Source organism: Dendronephthya gigantea, unplaced genomic scaffold (assembly GCF_004324835.1).
Source record: "Dendronephthya gigantea isolate DGI-Jeju-01 unplaced genomic scaffold, DenGig_1.0 000197F, whole genome shotgun sequence".
NCBI classification, from domain to species: Eukaryota; Metazoa; Cnidaria; class Anthozoa; order Malacalcyonacea; family Nephtheidae; genus Dendronephthya; species Dendronephthya gigantea.
Window position 1 is genome coordinate 47,769 of NW_021163207.1, and position 19,092 is coordinate 66,860.

The 19,092-nt window shown below is 37.4% G+C and overlaps 1 protein-coding gene across 1 annotated transcript; it reads left to right on the forward strand.

The window, feature by feature from the left end:
* The first annotated feature begins 17,873 nt into the window (after positions 1-17,873).
* LOC114539264 (nucleoporin GLE1-like) lies at positions 17,874-18,864 on the forward strand. The gene is made up of 2 exons (XM_028559893.1): positions 17,874-18,047; positions 18,160-18,864. The coding sequence occupies exons 1-2, from the start codon at positions 18,034-18,036 to the stop codon at positions 18,860-18,862; spliced, it is 717 nt and encodes a 238-aa protein (XP_028415694.1). The 5' UTR covers positions 17,874-18,033; the 3' UTR covers positions 18,863-18,864.
* The last annotated feature ends 228 nt before the right edge of the window (positions 18,865-19,092 follow it).

A 19,092-nucleotide genomic window follows, 5' to 3' on the forward strand; every position in this document is an offset into this window, starting at 1 on the left:
GCAATCAGCTGTTGCCGGATAAGTTGCAGACTAGCAGAATCAGATTTATTTTTACACGTATACAAAAACAAGAAGATAACATTAAATAAAATAATTATGGTTACAGAAACGACTTCTGTAGATGGTGTAACTCCCGAAGTTGACCGGGTAATTTCAACAGGTTTCTCCCCGGACCCACGCGTGCTGGAGGTTGTCGGCACATTTGCATGGCTTTGGCGTACCAGGGTTGTGTTGGCCAGTTTGGCACTATCACTACCCCCGTCGCTCCTCTTCCTGGATTTTTTGCAGTAATGCGGCTATGACACTAAATGGAGGGAAAGCATAGAACTGTGTGAATGCATCTACCGCGATTGCACTTGGGTCAGGTCGGTATGACACGTGGGTAGGAAATGGAGTATTAAGGCGTGATGCAAAAATATCAATGTTTGGTTGGAATCCAAAGTGGGTGAAAACACCCTTAAGGATTGAGCTGTCAATCATCCATTCAGTGTGAGCAAAGTGTTGCGTGACTCAGAGTCGGCTATAGTATTGTCAACTCCTGGTATATGAGCAGCAGTTAACCAAATAGTTCGGCCGATACACCATTCCTAGATACGTTTACCCAGAGTGTTGCAATTTGGGGAGTGACTAGTACCCATATGATTAATTACTGCGATGGCGGTCGTGTTATCAAGGTAGACACGAATATGGGTATTGGTTGAGGATTTACAATAAGTCTTCACACAGCAAAAAATCAATTTCTTATTTCAAGAGAAAAATAACTCATTTCTTAAAACAAGTCCAAATTTTCTTGGGAGAATAATAAGAAAATTTTCTTACTAATTTTCTTAAGAATTTTTTTCTTAAGATAAGAAAGGCTGGGACTGAAAAAGTTCTTATTTCAGGAATAAATGCTTATTACCTAAAAAAGATTTCTTAAGCCAATAACAGGATATTTTTGAAAAAAGCTATATAGATGCAAAATTTGACAATTTATCAACCAGTTATATTATAAAATAGGAGTACTGAACAATGTTGAACATAGAAGTAACAATGTTGAACATACGTATAATAGGGAGCTTTAGCAGCGACACAAATACGAAATTCATCATTCTCGCGCTTTGTTTGTTTACGCCATTAGCCAAAACTCGCAGTCGTTGCATGAGCTTTGAGTACGAAATCTTCCTAAAAACTCGTACTCAAAAGCCCAACGACTACCAGTTTTGGCTTATGGCGTAAGCAAACAACCCGTGGGAATGACGAATCTTGTACTCATAGTATATCTCTGTATCTACTGTATTACTTACTCTGTGCCTCGTATAGTAACTGCTAAAGCTTTGTTTCATATATACCGCGCAATATCAAGCAAAACCTATATAGACATGCATTCAGCTGTTCAAGTGTTCATAATTTACTGCGACTCATCCTTAAAGTTGTTGTACTTGTCCAGTGCCAATTTAAAGTGTGATGTAATGTCTTCTGGCACATTAGAGTCATTAAAAATAAAGTATTGTAAATACTCAAACCGATCTCTTGGGTACGTGGGTAGTCCAAATCTAGTAAGTAGAAGGTGGACAGCAAGGCAACCACCGCTTCCTTTAGGAGCATGATGTCCATTTCACAAACAATCCTTTTCCCCGAAATCAGATAAAGCTTCGATTTTACAACAAGCAGTACTGGAATGGTTCCAGGTCGCCTAAAGCACCATTGCTCTGGAGCTTCATGATCCTTAAAATCAAATATTGAATATCAGTAATTAAGGTAATACTATTAGAAAAAAATCTAAATGAGAAAGTCAACAATAAGAATATTTAACTATAGTTGACAGTATGTACCTTAAGTCGATGCACCAAATCGATGTTCTTCTTACTTGCCTTTCTGGACCCAAAGACAATTGACAAATTTTGTAGCATGTGGAAAAGTTTGGACTTTAAAAAATTAAGGAATTAATTAATTAATTAATTTACAATTATATATATGAGTAAAGTCAGATTTTGCATCACCATTAGACAGAGACAGAGGCAATTGTTTGGCCAGCACATAGGGTGAAGATTTCACAAGACTTGCTCAGCTTTAGGCTCCTAGGGGGAGTAATCCCAGCAACATCAATTCCATAATAAATTACTACTTCAATTTCCTCAACTAATGTTTCCACACAGTCGGTTTGAACTTGTTACGATCCTCATCAGTTACAACCTCGTTTTTAGTCGTGTTATTTGGGGTGGCTTTCCGTCGAGTGGTGTCATGAAAGAATGCTTTTATTGCTTTTCTTTCATGAACATGTTGTATATGGTGGGGAACTGTGTCTGTTTCCCCCCCCCCAGGCGTTTGCGGATGGTTGCTGTTAATGTCTCGTTGGACATTGGTATGGGTGTCTGTGTTGGTTTGATGGGTGGAGGTGTCGGTTTGGGATGGGGTTGTGGCCGTTTCCGAAAACCCGAGGGGGTTGGTGGTGTTGTTTGGTGGGTGTGTGGTGTTGTTTGGTGGGCGTGTGGTGTTGTTTGGTGGGTGGGTGGTGTGGATTTGGTGCGTTTGTATGGTGGTTGAAGGGTGGACTTGTGGCGGCTTTTTTTTTGTTTTTGTTTATGTTTTTGATTGGAGGTGCTGGCAATGTCGAGAATGGTGGTAGAGACGCCTTTTGTGTAGGTGTTTTGGACAGATTTGGAGAGTGTGGCTATGCTTTCTCCAATTTTTTCCAATTGTTGAGTGTGGTGCTGGTGTAGTATGGAGGTGAGTTGTGTTTGGCAGTTTTGGATGTGGTTGTCCCATGCTTGTTGGTGTTCTGGGGACAACTGAGTCCAGGGTTGTAACTTGATAGTTAAACCAGTAGGTGTTGTGTGATGATTGATGTGTTTATTGAGGATGGTTTGTTGGCGTTGATGGTATGAGTGTGTTTTGTGGAGTTCAACCAGTTGGTTGAAGGTGGTGGATGGTGTGTGGCTGAAATTGGTAGGAATTGATGAAGTGTGGGGTTGTGAAATGGATGGTTGATGTGGGGCCAGGATGGTGGGGCTATGGGTGTTGAGAGGGGAGGTGTTTATTGAGGTTGGGAGTGGCATGTTAGGGGTGTGGGTGGGTGGGTGGGTGTTGGCTGTGGGAGAGTCGGTTGAGGTTGGAGTGACTGGAGATGTGGTTGGTGTTTGGGAGGATATGGTGGTTTGGGTTATATTGAAAGTTGGGTAGTTGGGTCCTGGTTGTGCCAGGTGCTTTGGGGAGACTGGTGAATCTTGGGTGGTTGTCTGGGTATTGGGGTGGGTTGGGGAACTGAGGAATTTATCCATCTCATGATCAGATAAGGCGAGCAGGGTAGCCAGGTTCCCCCCGTCAGTGTCTACATGATCGATTTCCATTTTATTGGTCTTTCGAAAGCCTCACTTTCTCTATTATCTGTTGAGAAATAACTGGGTACCAATCCCTTTTGCGCGGCGTTTTTTTTCCAAATTCTATGCTTAAGTGGCAATAACTTCTAGACTAAAGTCGCAATTGCAATTCGGTTTTCGAATAGAGTATACACTGCTGACAAAGATTCTAAAAATGTAAAATTCGTTTTTCTGCCAGGAGCACCTTAATTTACATGCCAACAAGTGTCCAGCAGTCTAATATTTAAGTAGGTTTTCCCCTTTTAAATTCTGTTCCATTAAGTCAAGTATGTCATATTTGACTGGCACATACATTTCTCCTTCATTGTCTTCATGCTTGTGAAGAACATTGAAGTCCACTAAGCTTTCGTATGCTCAAACCTTTGTTTCAACTTTTTCAGAGGTCTTCACATGGTAGATCTGGAATTTCTCACTAAAATAAAATGTGTCCAATGGCGTGTATTCGAAGTAGATAAAGTTGCTTATCATCCAGATGACAGATATGGTTCCAATGTTTGGTCTAACCAAATCTTCATTGACACTGCAGATAAAAATGCCACCACTTTTGAACTTTGTCCCATAGCAAGACACCCATGTAGTCTTGTAAATATTCTGAATGTTGAATGCAAGGTAGTAAGCCAGAAATATCTAACTTTTGACGTAAATTTCTTTTTTGATGTCCATTAGCCAAGGTCAATGATTTTTTTTTCAGAAGTTAAAAGTGGGTGTGACTGTGGAGATTCATTGAAATCAGCAAAATTTCCACATTCTTTGAACTGACACCGCTCAGCTAAAGACTTCGAGAGGTTTCTTAACTGTGTTTACATGCTAAATCTTGAAGTAGTTATGCATGTGCAGACTCAACATGACAAAAAGACAAAACATGAATGGCGAATTAGGGGTCCAAGTTCTTTTATCATTTTTGGGATGTGTATCATGTAGTGTTGTTTGGGGATAATGTTATTTGAAATTAGCAAGGTGAAACTGAGTTCATATTGGACCACACCTTCTAATAAAGTGTGCATAATATCTTGAGGCAGTTGCTTAGTTATGTCAAAGGAATGAAGATCACAGAGGACGCTGAGATTTTTGAGGTAATGTGGCTGCCAACGGTGTTAATAATCTCGTTCTGGATCGTTTTCGAACGGTAGGTAGCATTTCGAGGTGCATTTTCAAAGTTATCTGTAGCGTGTTGTCTCCACTGTCAACACGAAATGCCAGCAAGCTTGGGAGTTACCCGAAATAGTTTCCTCGTCGGGATTTTCTGATTGCACCTCGCAATGCCACGGCATAATGACCACAAAAGACAGCGGTCTTAATAATAGACTTCATCTTCTCACTATTTTGTTCAGCGATTTGGTTTAACTGTTCGTCAATCCCCACAGTACGCCATGCCATCATGTCCATAAAGTTTCCCATAGTTTTCCTCATACCATACACCATTCGTCGATTGATTTCGAAATAATGGCCAGATTTTTGTGATGTATAAAACAATTCAGACCAGCCACAACTGTTACATGAAAGTAACAAACAAGATGCAGACCCCCAGCGTTTAGAGTCATCCTCAGTTAGTGACAGTTCACAAGCAAGGCATTCTCTGCATGGTAACCTGCTCAAAGCCGAGCCAAGCATTTTCAAATCAATGATACGAAAACCAGTTGTGCTTTGCTCATCAACGTTGACCTCATGCTTGTCTTTAGGTGCTCCGATTTTTCTAGCAGACGCCGACTGGCACGTTGTTGCGTTGCTACTTTCACCACCATCAGAGCGAACAGGCCCATCCTGAACATTATCAGACTGCGCCGACTTTTTCTCACATTTCCTTCGCTTTACATCGAATACATGTTGGTTTCCCTGAAACCTCCGCTTCTTCACTCGATTCCTGGCCATTTTTTAGACAATCAGGAGGTCAAATAACTAACAATACTATCAGGCGCGGATCCAGACCGTATCGAACGTGGCTCGAGCCACGGTCAGATTTTCCCATCCAGAATTTTCCCATCTGCAATCTAATATTCACACATTATTTAGAAGTACATATTAATTCTTTGAATCACACCAGAATTAGGGAAATATATGTCTAAAACAAATAATTTGAGTAATATCTTTCGTAATCGTTGTCATATTATTACCAATTCCTGCTAAAAGTGGTAACAAATTCCCAATTATTATTCCTTGTTTCATATTATGATTGTTCAGTTAACACTGAACTATAAAATTCGCCGAAAGCTTGCCGAATTGTGCCGAGTATGTTCGGAAGCTAGTCGTGCATTCGAAGCTGCGATCACAGCAACTAGTTGACACGGTCAGCGTGCAGATTATTGCGCAATTGTTACTAAATATAGTAACGTTCGGACACGGTGCAGTGTAGCAAACCAATCACAGGGCAAGCTTTTGCCACGTGAGCCACGGTGCGACACGGTGCGACACGGTGGCCTGTTTTTGATTGCGCAATAAACATGATAAACAATAAAGTTCGACACTTCTCGACTTCGAACTCGGATATAGTTTACAAATAACATGTTAAATTGGTCTGTTCGCTGCATCCTGGCTGATTCAGGCTGAATCGAATGTATTAATACATGAATCCGTCGAAATTTCTCAAAAGCAAATCTAAGCGAGCATATTTCAGGGGAAATATCGCTCTTCAGGCTACAACATGATGGAATTATTACTAAAGAAAGGCTTCGCTCGCTCGCTCGCGTTATACAATCGCAACGACAATTTTTAAACTGCTATTTCCCAAGAGACAAATACTGAAAATCTTTACTTAATGTCCTTGTAAGGTAAGACTTTTAGGTTTTAAATCGAACAATAGGCACTCTTCTTTATGCGGAAAAACGGCCAGACCGGTTCTGTTGTGTTCGGTAGTCGGTACAGACAAAAGTATATCGTTATTTACATCTGCCTAGCACAGGAAATGCAGTTTCACCGCTATATTCTTAACGAAATACTCTATTTCAATTTAAAATATGACCGGTCTGACCTTTTTGGCCGCTTAATGGAAAGCGCCATATGATACAAATTTGCATTTACGCTGTGAATAATTTGTGTATGCAAATCTCACGTTATGTTGAGTGTGAATGAAATATCGTAAATACCTTAACAAAAATTTTGAAAATGGTTTTGTGGTTTTATGAAAGTACAGGGATTTACAAATTACAATATTCGCTTTTAAACGTTCCCCCTTCGCCATACGCCCCCCCACCCCGACCGGAAAATTTTTAGTCCAATATGACACGGTCAGATTTTCGGCTGGATCCGCGCCTGACTATGATAATTCTAAACGCACGCTTTCCAAAACGACAATATGGCCGACGATTAATGTTTGATCACTTTGACTTTTTCAGTGGACTTTTTTGTATATCTTTAAGACGTGGTGTAAGCAGCATATATTGGCGTTAAAATATGACACAGGGAGGGAGGGGTAAGTAGAAGTCATTTGCTCTCAGTTTTGTATCTGAAAATGGACCAATTGCGGTCTTTTAACAACAACATCTCGTTGCTAAGGGGCGTTGCTAAGGTGGAAATTTACATAAAACCAACTTCTTTCTTAATTTCAACCCTTTTATAATATGAATAGCCACAAAATAATTTTATAGGATGAAATATACATATATAATTAGTCATCTGAAAAGAAAAAAAATTTTCCAAAAAAATTGTCCCGGACCACCTGATTAATGTCAATATGTTGTTTCTGGTTAATGTTATATAACACTGTGCCTGGTGTTATTAATGCACACAAACATTAATTTTAATTCATCCAATGTCATTATCACATCAAAATTTGGAAATTTTCACTGATTTGTATTAATTATAAATTGAAGGTATTTTTTGATATTTTGGTCAAGCAATTTTAGGCATCAAAATGCGTTTTGAGCATCAGCATTGACACGAATCCAAAATTTGACAATACCAAACTGTGCTATCATAAATCATACATCCATTTTACTGGCCAACTATTGCCCCTAGGTTGCTATTAAATATTACATTGAACTGCATATTTGTTGATTTAAGTCATTTTTTTACACGAGGCAAACATCTTGAAAAAAGCATTGTTACAGCGAGCGAATATTATTAAGAGCGGAAATAAAACACAGTAAATTATTTTTTGTTTTGTGACTTTATATATATGTGAGTTAAATTAGAAATTATTTTCGTTGTAATGTAAATGAACGGGTCGTTTTTTGTCTAAAAGTATGTTAGCTCTATCTGTGGGTTTATTATATTTTAATTGTCTGATTTGAAATTCTTAAAATTGTCTAATATGCTTTCTGCACCGCAGAAGCAAATCAAATATATATTATGTTTTGTGTTATTGTGTTGTATCGTAGAGACTTCTTTCCATTAGTGTGTGTCGTACAGTTCATTTTATTTCTCTATGTCATGTTATGTCATCTTCGCTTTTTGCAAGTTTATTTTCCTACGTCTTTGATATCGCCATAATGAGACTATTCAGTTGAGTTACGCAATGCTTATCTGTTACAAAAATGTTTACAACCTGTAAAAACCTATCGAGATGAGAACGTGTGAAGTGAGGTGAAGTAAACATTGATGTGTGAAAAGTACACCTCGCGGTGACGATTGAAAAATGCTTGGATATCGATGACAAACTGGGAACAATAAGAATTCATTGGGAATATTTTATTTTCTTACTTCTTTGATATCGTCATAATGTTTACATACAATTAATTTAACTGCTCCAGTTTTATCCCACCACGGGAATGCTCTCACCAAATTTTGTCAGCAGTCACTTTGGGCGTTATCAAAGCGAAAATCTGATCTCTGAAGTTCTAAATCTTCCTTCGTCCACGACACATTTTGACATGCTCTTTGATTTGTGAAACTTTTGCAAAGGGAAGCTGGCTTTCTTTTGATGTTTGTGAATTTTGATGGAGGCACAACCACAAAAAATATGGATCAATGTAAAACGTCCAATCAATATATGTTATATCAATGTATATTTACAAATGAGATTAAATTATTACGTCAGATGATAAATGAATACGTCAAATCGGTATACGACTAAGAGCTTCAATGTTTTGTTAAATTTCTGTTTCCCAAGGTATGAATGACAATTTATGTCTTTCAGTTCTACTGTAGATGTTATTTTACCTACATTTTCACTGTTGCCTTTCAATCCGGTGTAGTAACCATGTTGATTATTCATTAGATAGTGTAATCGTCTGCTGAGGGGCTGAATATGTACGGATAATTTCAGATATCTGTCGGTGCCCGCGCTATTTTTGGCAGCGGGCATAGTATTATCTGTCCGCGCCCGCCGTTTTACAGCGGTGTATTGCACAAGCGCCCGAAATTCGCGAGCTTGTCCTCTCTTTTACATAATAAAATTTACAATGGCCGCAAGCACGAGGACTCATTTCACATCAATTTCAAGGAAATGAAAAAAATTGCTCGCTTCGTTTTTTTTTGCGTTAAATTGAAAAATTAAACGAAATTTACCTGGAAGTTGAAGTTTAATGAGGATTCTACCGACTTGTCATACCGGAAGAAGGGATCCACGCCGCTAATTGGTGGTCGGCGTTAGATCCTATCGAACTAACGTACATGACGTCATAAAATTTTCAATAACCCTAACCGTAATTAAGGTAAAGCCAGAGATAATATTACATAAGTATATGATCACTCCTATACTGGGTATGAGGGTAATAGACATTTACACTTTCGTGTACATTTATAAATGTATAAATGTATCATCATTCATCGCCATTTTTATTTTATCATTTTTATGAACCAGCTCTAGAAAGACTTCATGTAAGACTTCTGTTATTATACTTCCGTTATTGCAAAATTTATGACGTCATGTACGTTAGTTCGATATGATCTAACGCCGACCCTAATTGGTAGGGCTGATCATGTTGCATATTGGGTTGGGTGTGACTCCTTGTTCCGGTATGACAAATCGGTAGAATCCTCATCAAACTTCAACTTCCAGGTAAGTTTCGTTTAATTTGATTCGACATAACCTGTCACAAGGAGTCACATGCATGAAGAATTTTAAGCCCAGCGGTTAGGTGATGAAAGAACCCAATACAAGGGTGCACACCAGATTTCAACAAATTGTTCATATAATAGCCTTAGCATGAACAAACTAATGAACACAACAAGTTAGCAGCTACAAATTTGCTGCTAATATAGACTGTCTAAAAAGTCCAGGTTTTTGAACTGATTTATTATAGAATTTAGCAAATGTAGTTTCTCTCGACCAACCTGCTGCTGCCAGTATCGTGTCAATTGGCACATCTGCTGCTTTAGCAGCTGATGTAGATGCAGCACGACCAATAGGGGGCCATCAATAATGAGTTCCACTGTCTACGGAATCGCGTGCGGTTGATGTCGAATGTCCCAATGTGCACTCTCCTGATCACGTGACGGAATAATTAGTCAAGCCCGCCCACTCTCCTAACCATCTTCGCCTGTTAACTATGTTCAAATTCGATGGTAAATTAAAACACAGTATTTCGAAAGCAAACAAACATGGAATGCCACCGCTGAGTTTTCAGTAATAAGGCAGTCCTTATGTACGTGTTATACTCCAGGGTTTTGTCGGTAGAGATGTAATTTGTAAAGTTCCCAGGGTTTGTTATAAGAGGCTAAATGTAATATAAAAACTCTTGCCACACAAGATGGCGAATGTGCCTGATAGGTCATATTGCAAGAGCCGAGTATTATACTTCTTCAGTCGTGTAGTGAAGAGCAGCTCCAACAGGCTCATGTAGTGTAATCAAGTAAATAGTAAAAAGTTTAAACTTTCAAAAGTATTATTAAAAATTACTTTCCATAATCAGTTTTAAAAGTAGTTTTGAACTAATCTAATTGTACGTAAAGTTTATACTGTTATATACATATCAACATCTAGCATATTTTGATTTTATTCATTGTCTTTGTAAAATTGTAGCTATAAGAAACTCGGCTTCTTTTATGTATATGTATTGTAAGGTAGTAAGTTAGATAATCATACTGCGATGTAGGCGACACCCTCTTTCGTATTTTTGTTCATCACAAATTAGACTTCGTCAGGTATATAGTCAGAGAGCACATCAGGTTCTAAATATAATAAAACATGTACTATGATTATGTCGAATCTGTCTAGATCCATCTGAACCTGTCCTTTCTATTTTTCCTGGGGGTATTTTAGCTATAAAAGCTTGGATATAATCAGCACATGTAAGAATTTGTCAAGCATCATAATCATTGTTTAGCGAATAGCGACTATATATACACACATTACGTTCATAATACTATTTATTATACCCGGGGTAGCGCCGAGGAGAAACTGGGGAGAGGACTACAATCCCCCTGCCGGAAAACCTTATTGGGGAGAATAATAGATTGGTCGCGGAAAACTGAGAAATCTAAAAAGGGCAATCTTATAGTTCTATCCTTGTTTTCGTCGATGGCTCATGACTGTCGGTGCAGACGGTGCTGCATACATGGTTAATAACAAAACATGTGTTGGTTTTTTGTACGATACCGGAATGCATTATATAATTATTTAAATAAATTGCTATACGCCCTGCGCACTAATTAGGGACAAGTTAATTGTTAAAAACCAAAAGCGCGTTAAATAATTTCCATCACCTTACTCCTTAAGAGGTCAAGGATCACCGTGTCTTAAGGGGCTGTTTACATGAGCCCGGTCACCCGAGATTCAACGAAGCGTGAGATGATTTTGTTGTATTGAAATGAGCAGATAACATGATCTTGGCAGTCGTATAATCACCACAACAATAGCATGTGCTTGTTTGGTGTCATAAAGACTTATTTCAATACCTCAAAGTCCTCTCACGCTTCGTTGAATCTCGGGTAACCGGCCCCTTAGAGAGTCACATAGACATGATAAGGGCATATAACAATTAATTTAAATATATAATGAAACTAACCCAAGCCGGAAAACCAATGTAGTAACAAAATGTGTTTTCACAGCTTACCATCGTCATCGTGGTCTTCATGGACAATATTCAGGATGATAATAACGAAAACATCAATTTCGGACGATCTATTTCGGAGTACACATGTAAATATTGCAAACAAGCAAAGCATAATAGCATGCATGGTCTGTATTGGTTAAGGTGGAAGAATGGCCCAAGTCAGTTACAACAAACCTGAACTGATTCTCCTCATCAGCAAAGTAAAGAAAAGTCGCGGAAGAATTTATGCAAAATAAAATGAATTAGAATTCTAGGTGCACTAAAAGTGTACGGCAACCTTGCCATTTACTGATGGTAAAAAAGTATAAACAAATTTACGACAAACCTGAAAAGACTGAACTGGTTTTCCCCAATGATAAAAATAATGAGTGTGACCATGAAAAGAACAAATGTGCGCCATCTTTCACTAAAATAAAATATATAAACCTATAAAGTTTGTTAAATATTAAATATACATATACATAACATGAGAAAATGTACTTTGCAACAGTTATTGGCTTAGAATTTTCGACTATATACGATATGAAGTTGGCTTTGACGTCCATGTCTTCAAATATACACACCTTAATACTAAAATTACAAGCATACTGATACGTTAAAAACATCTATTTCATTATGAGTGCGTATTCTGTATTTACGGTGCAAGTTTCCGTGTCCCGTGTGCATGTCTCTGAAAGATCCGCGGAGCGTAGGCAGCGAAAAACAGGAATCAAGGGCATTTTAGAACATCGAAGGAAATCTAAGGAATTTTTGTTAAGTTGTACTTAAGAGTCAAATATTTCAAAATAATATTATAAAAGTAGTATTAAAAAAGTGCAATTTCATAAAATAATCTGGTATATTAGAACTGTGGCCTTGAAATAAATTCAGATAGTAAATACAGATATGGATATCAGGTACCTCTAGATAAATACCTAGGAATACAGAGCACGAAGTATCAAGGAAATTAAATCTTGTTTCAAGGAAATTTAAGGATATTATAACGCAAAATTAAGAATATTTTAAAGAAAAAAATTGGACTTTGCTCTTTGGTTTACAATTACAAAGCGATTAACATGTCAGCTGTAAAGTCAATGTTTGACTTTCGCCAAATCTAGCCGAATGGCTAATGTTTATTTATGAGAAAGCTTGTGAAATACCAAATATTTTAACCCGAGAACGTCTATATTTTTCAATATGATTAACCCTGCACCAGAAAATGACAGGATATTCAGCTCCGGGTTCTTGGCTCCGCATTCGAGCGAACCTGGAGCTGGAGTGGCTAGTTTCATACAAACCGATGTGGTCGTTTCGCTTTTAATGCAAATCGAAAGACTTTTAATGCAAATATTTTTTTCGCAAAGTTGACTGGTCAGCGGCACGGGCGACCGCCAGGCTTTATAAAAGTTCCATTTACTAGCTTTACGACAAGTTTTTGTAAAAACAAAAAGATGGCCATTCGAGAGAAAGCATATGAGAATATCCTTATAGTTCTAACCTTCTAGCTTGCGAAACCACGACAGGCAATTTCTGTAAAATCTAGCCGTCTGATTTCAAGCACGCACCCGTGGCGTAAATGCAGGGCCGCGTTTCCACACCGCGGGGCCCGTGTCATTTTCTTCGCGCGGGGCCCCAAATTTAACCCTTAAGACTTACAAACTTACAAACACCAGATTATAGCACATTTATTTATATATATATATATATATATATATATATATATATATATATATATATATATATATATATATATATCTATATATATATATATATATATATATATATATATATATATATATATATATATATATATATATATATATATATATATATATATATATATACTTTTAGCGTAAATCGCGGGGCCCTAAAAGGCGCGGGGCCCGTGGCATTTGCCACATTTGCCACTGTGTAAAACCAGCGCTGCGTAAATGTAATTCCTTCGGAAGGCAACTAACCCGTTTTCTGCAATTTCAGTTTTCGTTTTTCCACATAGGTTTATTGAACTGTAAATGTCATATCATCAATGCATGCTAACAATTATTCGAGTACTCTAAGCAAAAAATATCTCTTCTACCTATAATATGCTACGGAAACAACACCGTCAAACAAGTGTACACAAAGCGGCTCAAATCGACGAACGGCCATTGCATGTTAAGTACGCTTTTCATCGCCCAGATTTTTTCGCTGATCTCTTCGCTGATTTGACTTTAAATAAAATTCTAAAAGATGGCCATTTGAGATTTGCATTCATACTCTTACACTTCTAGGATTCTAGGATTCGTATCCAGTGAGCACAACTCCTGAGAGTACAAGCCGTCAAAATTCTGTCACGACCCGACATCATTAACATTACAACCCGGTGGACACAACCACCCTGTTTAAACCAAATTCACGCTTTAACGGACAACGCTGGTAAGCCATAAACGCGATATTATTATTGTTAGCCATTACAAATTACTTTATGGTTAGCTCGTTTGTACGATTTTTATTATCCACTCGTTGTGAAGGATCGCAAACTCAATCATTCGCTACGCTCGCTCGTTCTTTTTGTGATCCTAATTCAGAACTCGTGCATAAAAATCGTATACACTCGCCAACCATGAAGTAATCTATAATTATTTACTTTGCGTTTCCGTTGTTTTGTACATTTTTGTTATCTTATTAATTATATTTGAGTATAAATAAACTGGAATGTGTTTAAATTTTACTTGAAATAATGACCTTCAGTATATTTCAGTATATTTTGATTCTAATAGTTCAGTAACACTACGGATACGGCAAGGGCCATTTGGCTATACTCTCTATATGCTGATTATTATTATATATTATTGACTGCAGTTGCTTGAAGTGACTTTTAATTGGTTGCTTTTACTTTTGCATTGACGTAATGGCGCGACGCCATTGGAAATGAGTAGATTTTACAGTGGCCAGTTTTATTGGCCAATCAGAGTTGAAAAAGAGTTAAACACTGGCGATATAGTTTGCGCTTCTCAAGAAAAAAATGCGGAACGGTGCGTTGTGTATGGCTGTAGCACCTGGGCGAGTTTTTCTCAAAATATTTTACGTTATTGGAAGATCGAAGTAAAATTACAATTGTTATATTATGTTTGACAAGAACTCGGTTCCTGAGTCCCAGGCCCCCGAGCACGACGGAAATTTAGGTAAATCGTCATGTTTAGATGTAAATATTTCCGAAACTATTTAATTATATCAAAAAGGGTTGTAAAACTTATAAACTAATTTTTCAAGCTCTATTCAAATCTGTAAAGATCTCACAAGTGATATAGGCACTTTAACTGAAATAGTCTGTCATAAGAGACTACTCGAATAGCCGCTTTATATAATGCTGCCTCACTCATTTTTGCACTCTTGACTGAAATAGTCTGTTATAAGAGAATCATCGTTAAATGTCCTGCTGGGTAGGCTAGTTTCATTGTGCTTTTCGTCCATACACACGATACTTGCTGCACCCAAGGCAGACTTATCACCGACGGCAACCTATACTATATACTCGCCTCCTATATCCTACATATTACACAGTATTCTTCGGACTGACAGAATTCGAAAGCTATACGAAGTACATACCTTTCGTTATATTCCTGTGTGTTTTCCATCGTCTGCTAATTACGTTAAACTAAGAACGAGTGATGTTCTGTTGTCGGCGTTTGATCGTCTTGGAGTCTAAAGTAATATGTATTGAATATATTCGCGAAATAACTAAAATCGAAGAAATGCGTGGGAAGTTAAGCTTTTAAAACCCTCTGTATCCTCATTGGGTAGATTCATATGCATGCTTTGATACATTACCCGATTTATAATTCTGTTGAAAGACATGAGATATATGACAATATATAAATAATGAATGTTTATGAGTGTAATTATCGCAATGAAGTCTGGATTTTTGTCGAGGGTCGAGGGTCCGAAGTCGAGGGTCCGAAGTCGAGGTCGAGGGTCGACATATTGCGTTAAAAAGGCTTTGCGCGTAATAATGAAACTTATAATGAATTATCTTCATTGGTACTGTATTATCTAAACGTGCGTTGAATCATTTTAGTGAAAAACACATCATAATTTTAATGAGTGATAAGATTAATATTGCAAAGATATCGCTTCGTTTAAACCCTAAAACGCCTTTCAAAGTTGCCCTCACGAAGGCTTGGTTAGCTGACCGACCGAGAGACTCAAGATCATATGGATTACTATAATAGGCCGTTTGCTGAGGCCCATTATTGTTCACATATGAAAAGCATGCCGTGGAACTGAACAAAATACACATAGCTTACCTTTTTAAAACACCCTGAGTACGAATCCGAAAAGTTCCCGCTCTTCCGACCTGCAGTTTTTTCACAAAATACATTTTAAATGTCACTCCTTCGAGATTTTTAAAATGAACAAGCGCCATTTTGAATTTGTGATCGTGTAATTTTCCATCGTTCAGAATACTAAATTTTCCGTTCCAGTCTCTCGAATTCGCGGTAAATTGTCATCGTAGGCTATGTGTGACTTAATTTTATTATAATTCAATATGGCTTCTTACAGTGAGGATAGTGATCACTGAGCTATATAATAATTCCTGGAGGACCGGTTCTTGACCAGAAAGTGAAGCAAAAAACATGGCGGATTTCGGCGTTTGCTGACGCCACTTGGTTCCTTTTGCTCATGGTAGATACCACTGACATACCGCGATACAAAGTGAGAAATTGAGTCCGTCTCCCTCCTGGATTTTATGAAAATATTTTCAGCTTTCCGTTATTCCGTATATATTTTTTGTTTTTCATATAAAATGGATAAAAGTGTTTCTCTTTTTCCCTGTTCAACAAATGGAAAGGACACATAGCTTCGTGCTCTGCGTCTGACGTTGTGAATGGCTTAATTCACTTATCGGTAAGGTGAATTTTCTCAATTTGCTCTTATTTTATAACATCCAAGTAACTGAGGTAAGCCGTTTTCAACTTTTTTTACTGTAAACAATTTCGTTTTTGGCCTTTCGAGTTGGACTATAGTATAAACTGGGTACCAAAGCCTCTGAGACAATAAATCCATCAAAACGTGTGGTACAAACAATAAATGCAATGTTATATACCCAAATTTTATCATTTTTTCTTAACTTGTGTGGGGAAAAAATTATATTCCTGGCAGTGTCAATCTTTTGAGTTTGGTCTATGTTGTTTTCATGATAGCAAACATCAATGCTAATAGGTAAACCATTCCCCCAGTGAGTCTACTATATTCCCTCTTCTATTGATCCCACCCAGCATAAATTAACATGATCTGATGGTGCTAATACAAAATAATAAGATGCTGTAAACAGTGTAAATTAATTCCAACCTCTGATAGTGAGCTCTGTTAAAGCCTAGTTAATATATTATCTTGTTTACCTTGTCAAATCCAAAGTGAAATGATCAATTATCATGGCTTTTAATTTATTTTTTAGCTTCTTGCACCTTGGGAATAAATCTTGATCATATCTCCATTTTTATTTTTAGGATGAAGTTCATGCATTTTATGACTGTGCATTGTTGTTCTTCATTTCCATGTTATCTGATTTTGTTGTTGGCTGGTGGTTATACCATTTGTCATATTTATTAATTAATGAAATAAATATAAACATGCATTGACTGAGCAGTGTGTCTTCAATCTGCAGCAACTTTTACTGTGTATTTTCTGTGTATGGTATCAACCTCCAAGAGGGCTATATTCATTAGGCTAATCAGTGGAGCCTATGGAAGGATAAATGTTATTCTTTACTATGACCAGGGGTCCAGGGATGCAATTAGAGAATGCTGAAAACAGGTTTATTAAGGTACAAGTTGATGACTTGAATGAAAAGTATATTATGCAAATATGATTCTTGGTTGAAACTATATTCCTGCACTTAGTATTCGTCAGCTGCGCAGCATTTTGCCTGAGCTATGGCCTCTGTTTCTTTGGATTTTGGATTGTGCATAGATATGAAGTCTTGAAGACAGCATCACATACTGAATACTGATTACATACTTCCTGCGAAATTCATCAGTTTAGGGTTTAGAAAAGTCAAATTGTTGCCTATAAATTCCTAGTTGTCTTGCGAGGATAGTGCCAAAACATTCAAACATTTGTAAACTTTCATATTGGAATGTGTAAAAAACAAAAATATTATTACGAAAATAAAATAATAAACCTGTCAGTTCGTGTCAGTATTAAAATCTTTAGTTTGTCCACATTTTTCGATATTTAAATATATATTTGCTCCCGCACTGGCAAAAACAGCGTGTACGTATGACTTGTATTCATCTTAAAATAAAACTTTATTAGATGTCAGTGCGAAAAATATCAAAAAAACAACCAAAAAATATTTCAAAAACAAACAAGATTTCACGGCAAAAAAAATATAAAAACCAGGGGGGAGAATTGTTATTTACAAAAACCAGGGGGGAGAATACTGCTGTAGCGGGCTCATTATTGAGCCTGGTCAGTGGTAAATACCATGGCCAAAAGGAACCAAGTGGCGTCAGCAAAGCTTCTGCGCAAGCGCAGAAGGGCGAAGTCCGCCATGTTTTTTGCTTCACTTTTTGAGAAAAAAACATTAGGAGCCGGTCCTCCAGGAATTATTAGCGACCTTAAGATTAGACGACGGTTAGTGGAGATGACGGTAACCGGAAATGAATTGAACTATTGAGCATGCGCAGTAAATGTTTTGAAAGAAATTGCTCCGTCCACATCACGACGACGACGCCATTTTTGCTGTTTTGCCGTTCACTAGAAAACGCCTCTTACTTTTCATGGATCCAAAGCCGTAAGTTTATTAATTTTTGTCTTTCTCGATTTGATGGAGAAATATGATTTTCCTGTGTGAGTTTTTCGTCGAATCAATGTGTAAATTTCGATTTTTCCTTGTATCTTTTAAGGAGGCAAATGGTTTGGTCGCGAGACCATGACGAGCTGTTGTGCAGGGAAATCCTGGTCGTAGATCCCTTTACAGGCACAAGGCGAAGGACAGTACAGAGGGGCACTAAATGGAATGAGATTGCACAAAATCTCAACAGCGTTCAGCACGTATCGTTCCGAGTCAACCAAAGGTCTGTGAGAGAAAGATACAACTTACTTGCAAGAGAATTTCGAAAGAAAACGAAGGACGAAGAATCGGCCAGTGGCATCGAAATTGATGACGTTAGTGAAATCGATAAGGCCCTTGAGGATATCGTAGAAGTTGAAGATGCAGCAGATCAAAATCAGCAGGATGTTACTGAGCAAAAATTGCAAAAAGAAAATAAAGATCGAGAAGATGCTGAATCGATTCGATTAATGGCCATGGAGACGTTGGGTGAAACTCAAAAACGAAAACTCGTTGATAATAAAGCCAATAAACCAGTAAAAAGGCGATCAAACGGCAGTGATGCAGTTAATTATTTGAGGGAAAAATCTGCTGTAATGAATGAGTGGAAAAAAGAAGAGTTAGATTTGCAGAAACGGAGGCTGGAAGCTGATAGCAAGAAACATGATGAACTCATGCAAATGATGATGAATCAACAACAAATCCAACAACAACAACAAAAGCAACAAAATGATCTTATTCTGACTTTGTTAACACAGCTGAGCCATAGAAAGTAAGCTATGACAAACTATATATATATAAAGTGTTCATAATTCCATTTAGCTTGGACTATATTGAAATATAGTTTCTAAAAACTGTTAGTTTTTACATAGTATTTAAAAAAAACAGTGAACATTGTTTTGTTATTCTATGAAGTCTTGAGATAACTAAACGTTTAAGGTTATATGGTTTTAATATTGTACTGTACTTTACAGAGTGTGCAATAAATGTTTTATCTACAATGTCT